Source organism: Branchiostoma floridae, chromosome 3 (genome assembly GCF_000003815.2).
Source record: "Branchiostoma floridae strain S238N-H82 chromosome 3, Bfl_VNyyK, whole genome shotgun sequence".
NCBI lineage: Eukaryota > Metazoa > Chordata > Leptocardii > Amphioxiformes > Branchiostomatidae > Branchiostoma > Branchiostoma floridae.
This window is the reverse complement of record NC_049981.1, coordinates 6,583,974-6,591,969: the sequence shown is the minus strand read 5'-3', so window position 1 is coordinate 6,591,969 and position 7,996 is coordinate 6,583,974. Positions and strand designations below refer to the sequence as shown.

Genomic DNA, 7,996 nt, shown 5'->3' with positions numbered 1-7,996 from the left:
ATGGATGGATGGTAGATGGATGACTATTACAATATATCTTGTCCGCCTTGTCTACATTTTCTTGTGCTACATATTTAGAACTAGTGGGTTTGTAGAAGATATATTTCCCCTTATTTTGTAAAGCAGAGTCAAAGAATCTAAAGTGAAAAATTTGTTCTGTCCAGAGACTTAAAGCCACAAAAAGCAACATACGTACCTGTAACCACAGTGCTTAGAAAAGCCGGCAGGGCGAATCCGAAGAAGCCCATGCGTAAAGCACAGGCGGTCCATGCCAGGATGTACCCCGCGAAGCTAGCGGTCACGTTCACGATAAAACTGACCATAGCCGGGTGGTCAATCGTGAAGTGTGCATAGAGGTTTGGCTTGATCCAAACCCAGGTAGAGCACATATCCGTTAGTCCAACATACGTCAATAGGTCAGGTATCACAAGGGCAGACACAAGTTTTACTAGATTGTTTAAGATCCCTACCTTCCATCTTGAGTTATCATGGTCCGGTTTTGACGATTTGGACGCGCGAAGGCATTCGGTCTGATACTCTTGAAGCTTTGGAGCCCAAGCTGTGGACAGAAGCAGTAGCGAAACGACAGTTTCTTCCACGTATTTCTGCTTTCTAAAGTAACACCAAACACCGACAAGTCCCCCACAAGCCAGAACACAGAACACGCACGTAACAAGACGAGAAATACGTCGGCAGTGTCGTTTCTTTTTCTGCTTCCATAGGACGGTTATATTTTGGGCTGTGTGGCTGACAATTGGCACGAAGAGGATCCCGTTGGAGAGGACCACGCTGAGAGCCGGGGTAACGGACGGCATGACCCGCAAGGTGAGGAGGCACAGGCCGGTCACCTCACAGATGCTGAGAACTGCGCCCTAAGGGACGGAAATTCATATCAATAACTTGTATAAATTGTATGCTTAAAAGTATAGTAAGTATGGGATTCTATTTTAAGCGGAAAGACAGGAAGGAAAAAAGACAGGAATGAAGAAATGAAGTAAAGGAAGGAGGGAAGGAAGGAAGGAAGGAAGTAAAGGAAGGAGGAAAGAAGAAAGAAAAAGGGAAGGAAATGCAACACATCCATGTGACTTTGTTAAAAAATGTTGACAATTCAAAATCAGCTATCGGCTGTGTTGTCATGTTGTGGTTTTGTCGTGAGAAATTTTCGTTCTCATGGCCTTTTCTTCTGTACTCCTAACAACCAACAACAGGACTACTTGTTTTCTCCCACCAGTACTTGTGATATATGAAAGCAAAACACGGAAATTGCTAACGGCAGTGACATCACCGAATCCATCTAAACATGTGCTACGCAAGACAAAACTTAGGTATGAATTACAGAATGCAGATATGTGTTTATTGGTTCTTCAAACAGGTGTACGTAAGAATTCCACTCTTCCGTGTTGTTTTCAAAGGGTTTAGTCTATTCGTCTACGAAAACACAACGTTATTGACATACTTTGATTGCAATACCACGAAGAAATATGAATAAAACCTAGGTTATGTCGATTCGATAACATGGATGACATCAAATAAAAAGGTATGGCCAAAACATTCCTTCATTTGAAGTCTAAATGGTCAGAAAGGTTGAAGAAATTACTGAACAGAACAATAGATTTTTCACACCTTCTTCTTTGACTTTGGTATTTACTTTCGCATACTACGACATTACAGCCGTTTAAGGTCCTATCTCACTGAGCGGAGGCACTCTGGAGGTACTGCGGGGATACACTGGGGTTTCTCCGATTTTCCCTTGCACTCAAACTGATGTGAGGCACCGTTGCGTTTCCAGTCCAGAGGAACAGGTTATTGGAAATCATAGCATTGTCAATTGATAAAAAATGTGTGGGAAAGCATTTGACATGGCATTGTTAACGTTAAACCAACTTTGTTGTAGGCTAAATATTGATTAAAACGTCATGGCAAAAATAGACAGTGATGACAGCATCTCTAGACCCTAGCTTTGAGCGGTCCAATTTTATTACAATTCCTTAGCGTTATTTACACATTACCTTGATTGTAGTTTTCAATACGCCACATATAATGAATTTATCTGCAAAGTTAGGTTTTGACAGGTACGATTGAAGGGTCTACCGAAAGTGCGAAAAGGAACGAAAAGGAGCGAAAAGGAACGAAAAGGAACGAAAAGGAACGAAAAGGAACGAAAAACAACGAAAAGGAGCGAAAAGGAACGAAAAGAAACAAACGTTCCTTTTCGTTCCTTTTCGCACATTCGCTACCGAAAGTGCGAAAAGGAACGAAAAGGAACGAAGTATGAAGCAAACTAAAATGAAATGAATGAGAATATAAGGAACTGGTACTGCGTACGCTAGAAGCCCATGAAACGTGTTTTATTTTTCTCAGAATATGGCAATATGAAATCTTTACGGGGCTGTTTTAGGCTGTTGTGTATGTGTGGCTAAATCATTCTCTGAAGATCAGCGAAATACAAGGAAACAGAACTGAGATAAGAAAGTAAGGACTAAAATCCAGTTACTGGCGGGTGATAGATAAATATCGATTAATGTACATTTTCAGAATGAGGCAAGATTGCAGCGTTGTTGTTGTATTTGGGTGGCTTCTGTTCTCTCAAGATGGGAGCACCGCATGCAAATGACCTGCGATTGTTTACGTCTAATAGAAATCCGGTCTGGAATGATACGCTAATAAACTGCTGCCCCACGAGCATGACAGCTCCCTTCAACAGGGCCCACAACATGGTTTTCTGGAGACTGGAGACTTATCTTCTAGCTCGTTCACGACAAAAGAAAAGGTGTGAAAGGATAGACATGTATACATTGTAGTGATTGTACCAAGGAGCTTTCATCACGTTGTACCTTGAGTATTCATCATTTTGGCGGGAAGAAAGGGCCAACGTGAGGAATTTGTGCAAAAGATATTGGGAAACTATTGAGAGATCTGGCGGGCGACTCACGTCTCCCGTGCGGGTTCGGCAGAAAAAGTCTTTGGAACCAGACCTCGAATTGAAATCAACGCTGTGTCCCGATTGCCCGGGGCCGCTTATAATTTAGGCCGGGACTACTAGAAAACGACTTTGTGACATTTTTGAGACCGTAAAAAACGACAACCCGTCAAAAGTTTTTTAGGCGCGCTACTCAGCGGCTTTCAAAAGAACCCCCCCTGTGACAGCCCGCGTGGGAACCCGAGACGCACTGATTCGTGACTCCGCCCATCGCCTTTGATTTGTATTTAGCTATTTCCACGCGTGCACTTTCCCGCCGGTTCACCGTTTAACCATCGGAGCTCTAGGATTTTCGTGGAACAAGCCGCAAAATGCAAAAATAAAGTCAGTTGCAAATGCATTTGTCAATCACAGTACCGTTACCTGATATTCCCATCGATTTATTTCACTTTGCTTCATACTTCGTTCCTTTTCGTTCCTTTTCGTTCCTATCCAATCTTTTCGTTCTTTTTCGTTCCTTTTCGCACTTTCGGTACTTTCCTTTTCGTTCCTATCCAATCTTTTCGTTCCTTTTCGCACTTTCGGTACTTTCCTTTTCGTTCCTTTTCGCACGTTCGGTACTTTCCTTTTCGTTCCTTTTCGTTTCTTTTCGTTCCTTTTCGTTCCTTTTCGTTCCTTTTCGCTCCTTTCGTTCCTTTTCGTTCCTTTTCGTTCCTTTTCGCACTTTCGGAACACCGCGATTGAATTACCGTTCTTCGGCGTTATTTACACCTTGACCGCAGTTTTCAATATGCTACTTATATCGTCTTTATCGTGTGCAAAGTTACTTCCTAAAAGTAATGACAAGGGTAGAATTACTTTTAAATACCTAAATGAAATTAAACAATACCGTAAAAAGGTAAAAAAAAATGTGTAGGCTATATATAGTTATGCATATAATATATGTTATATATATATAATATATGTTATGTTTCAACATACATTACTTGGCAGGGGGGTAATTAATTAACTTCATCTTTGTGGTTAGTTTGCTAAAGGCGGTATCTCACTGCACTTGGGGCACCGGTGCGGCACTGCGGGGTTCGTAGATGACTCAACGAATTCCAGAGATAAATAACGAATTTTCTTACGTGGTTGACATGGATGCCAATCGTGTATTCTATTTATATCATGCCAACCTGAGAAAACCATGCGTGGGATCGCGTGGCGCAGCGGCACGCTTTCCTCACTATACTCGGGTGAAAATGAGTACCCAGCTTCGGCTAGGGCCGTCCCTCTGATAGGACTGGAGACCGTGTATGGGGAGAGTCACACCCCATGCACGTGAAAGAACCCCCACACATACGATGGTACGGTGTGAGATGCGCAAACCTTTCTGTCTGGAGTTGGTGATTCACTTCAAATCACCCAGTTGGAGGCCTGGCGAACCTTATACGTTGATTTACATCATTCACCCGGACGGGAGACCTGGCCATTCCCGTCTTGTAATTAGCCAGCGAAAGGGTATGCAACCCCGTAAGGGGCGTTATAAAGCCGGCTTTACAATTCATGCGTACGCCGGCCGAATTTGTAGCTCGGTAAGAGCTCGCCAAATGTCAACATCGCCCTCAGTATCGGCTGTATTTTTCGCTGAAAATCTGCCCCTTTACAAATGGCCCGTCAGACGTCTGTCCAACACAACTGTAAGTTGTTAATGAGATTGTACTATGTCTTGAACATGGACGAAGTCAGAACTTACTAACCTTGTAAAAAGCCAAATTTTGTGTCAAATTTAATTTCGGGATATATTGCGGGATATATGCAGGACATGAGTGGAGTAGACGGGCACACTGAAAACAATAATATCAACAGGAACGTTGTGATACACCAATCCAAACTCTACCGCAAGAGCCACAAAGTGAACAGACCAGTCTTATTCATCATAATACAATAATTCTGACAAAGCTGAAATCGGGGGAACTTTTAGCAAACCTCGGGCGAACCTCGGGCGAACCTCGAGCGAAGGCCGGCAAAGGCCGTCTTACTTTCAAACTGGAAGCCTTCAGACATGAAGAATATATGATTTCACACATCCAAACCTATAGCAAAAAATAAATAGGAAGTACCACTGTTTTCGTGTCCAATTGCCTTACTTTATTAAAGGTAAGCAGCTTCCTTAGAAAAGTTCATACAGTAGTCTTTATTTATCTTATAATTCAGAACAAACTGTTTACTAAAGATGAAAGCCCAAAGCAAAGGCAATTGTTCAGCACAGGTGTCAAATTGATATGGTGACAGTTAAAATTCTGCCGGAGCCCTCCCGAGCTCCCAGCGACACCAGCACAACGCTCGCCCAAAGCACGCCAAACTTGTCAGAAGTCGGACGGAATATCGTCCGGTTATTGCAGGAAACCCGAACGAGCCTGGTGCGAGGCAGAAGAGTTCGGGCAAACTCCGACCGAAAAAGAGAGAGTAAAAAACCGTCGAGTATTGGCCGCCCGAGTATTGACCATTGCTCGGACTAGCTCCGGTCGAGCTACAGGCAACCAATTGACGAGCACTCCGAGCTCGCCGCCGAGGCCTCGCTGAAATTAAGCGCAGCTGCAAGTGCCCCGCAAACGCCGGCCAAGCTGCAAAAAAAAAACGGTCGAGGCCCGCATAATCGCCAAAACGCCGCATACATGTCCAGAAATGGGTGAAATGTACGAAGTTTGGATCAGCCTACGTCACACGTAATTTCCGACAACTTCTAGCTTCCGTCAACTTCCGACAACCGCTGTCGGCAAAGTTCGGGAAACGTCGACAATTATCTGTGACGTAGCTACGCTAAGTTCGTACATGGGGCGGACCTAATGTACGATGTACGATGTTCGAAGTTAATATGTTTTCTACTTCGTGGGTTATGCTTAGTTCGTACATGGGGCGGACCTAATGTACGATGTACGATGTTCGAAGTTAAGATTTTTCTATTTTGTGGGTTATGCTAAGTTCGTACATGGGGCGGACCTAATGTACGATGTACGATGTACGAAGTTAAGATATTTTGACTATGCTGTGGGTTAGGGCTGGGTACCGGTACAGAAAATTCAGGTCCAGGTCCGGTTCAGGTCCAGAGGATCAGGTCCAGGTCCAGACCTGAACCTGGACCTGATTCAGTATGACTCATACCAATGGTCCATTTCACTACAAAGAAATCTGTTTGGTGGAGTATGAGACTTACACTGGCGTTTTAAAATCCTACAACGCTAACTTCACCTGTACGATTGGCTGTAAAACTTGGTAGACATTACTATTAACTCTACTCTAGTACTTTACTCTTATTTTCTTCCACCTACAAGCGCCAAAACGTGTGAATGCCTGACAAAATAATCTCTTAATTTTCTAATCGGTCCAACGTCCGGTCCACCCTATTTTTTCAGGTCCGGTTTTTCTGGACCGGTCCAATAAGAAAAACCGGTTTTGTACCGGTACGTTGTACCGATACCCAGCCCTACTGTGGGTTATGCTAACTCTGTACGCAGCATTCTATTCTACTTTCACCTGTCGCACATGGTAAATGTGAAACATGTAGAATAACGATGTTTTGTCTGAAAATAATAAAAATGCAACATGTATTGCATTTATCTTTGTTGAACATTAATTTTGATAATTTACAAGGTCAGCAGTCCTGCTCTCTCCAGTTTTCTCTGATTTTTTTAAGTTCGTACATCGTACATCGTACACCAACCCTGCCCCTATGTACTAAGTTGGATTTTTTAAGTTCGTACATCGTACATCGTACATCAACCCTGCCCCTCTGTACTAAGTTAGATTTTTTAAGTTCGTACATCGTTCATCGTACATCAACCCTGCCCCTCTGTACTAAGTTAGATTTTTTAAGTTCGTACATCGTACATCGTACATCAACCCTGCCCCTCTGTACTAAGTTAGATTTTTTTAAGTTCGTACATCGTACATCGTACATCAACCCTGCCCCTCTGTACTAAGTTAGATTTTTTTAAGTTCGTACATCGTACATCGTACATCGTACACCAACCCTGCCTACCTGTACAAAGTTAGATGACGTCACTTAAAACTTCCGAAGTTTACCGATTACGGTCTACCTTTAACTTCGTACAAGTTCGCACAAGTTCGTTCACACTAACTTCGTACAATTACCCCTTTTCTGGACATACTCCGGCCGAAAATGTCCATTTGGAGCTCGCCAACAACTCGGCCGAGCTAAATTCTTGATTTGTTAAGCCGGGTTTACAATTCATGCGGACGCCGGCCGAATTTGTAGCTCGGTCAGAGCTCGCCGAATTTCAACGTCGGCCGAGCACCGGTGTGACAGCGATCTCGCCCCCCCGGCGATCTCGCCCCCCCGGGGGTCGAGATCACTAGCGTTTTCGCCCCCCTTTAGCGTTTTCGCCCCCCCCCCAAGAGCAGCTGGTTACTACATATTACAGGTGCGCTACCTAGTACTATACTGCACCTGGGGAGTAACGTATATGGTGTGTTACCTGGCACCTTATTACCGTACCGTAAGATGTCATACCTCTAAAGTCGATACTATATTGTTCGGTGCAAACATGACATTGAAATGAAAAAGACATTTTTTGCAGCTGAGGTGGCATAAAAACAGTGCTACTGCGAAAGTATAAATCAACACCGTCTATGGTACGGAATACGTCAGCTATATGTTTTAAATTTGTCACAGTGTTTTCTTTCTTGTGCTGGAAACATTTCCAAAGCACTAACAAAAACACACGTGAATAATAGTTTCTCATTATAAACACTATCTACGCGCAAGTTGATATAGCTGTTGCTAAATGCTACACAAACACTGGTAAAGTACCAGTCTTAAGAAACACGGGTAAATGCATCAGTTCCTAAATACTAGAAAAACAGTCATGTTATATCCCTTGGCCAGGTGCACATACCAAAATGTGCGTTATTCTAATTAATACCTAATATTTGCATAATTAATAAAGACATTACATAGTTCTTTTGTGGTCACTTCATGGTAGAGACTTCATATTGGAGATATATAGGTTGCATGAGGACAGGTGAATACAATGAAATACATCTTATGTCAAGACTCAGGTATATGCAATA

The 7,996-nt window shown here is 43.1% G+C and overlaps 1 protein-coding gene across 1 annotated transcript in view; it reads right to left on the bottom strand.

Annotated features, from left to right (window-relative positions):
- LOC118411188 (chitin synthase chs-2-like) overlaps positions 1-873 on the bottom strand; it is a 27,337-nt gene extending 26,464 nt beyond the window's left edge. Inside the window, exon 1 of the mRNA XM_035813267.1 lies at positions 197-873. Coding sequence (XP_035669160.1) covers positions 197-815 — 619 coding nt within the window. The 5' untranslated portion in view covers positions 816-873. The remainder of the gene's footprint in view (positions 1-196) is intronic.
- Positions 874-7,996: the final 7,123 nt, after the last annotated feature.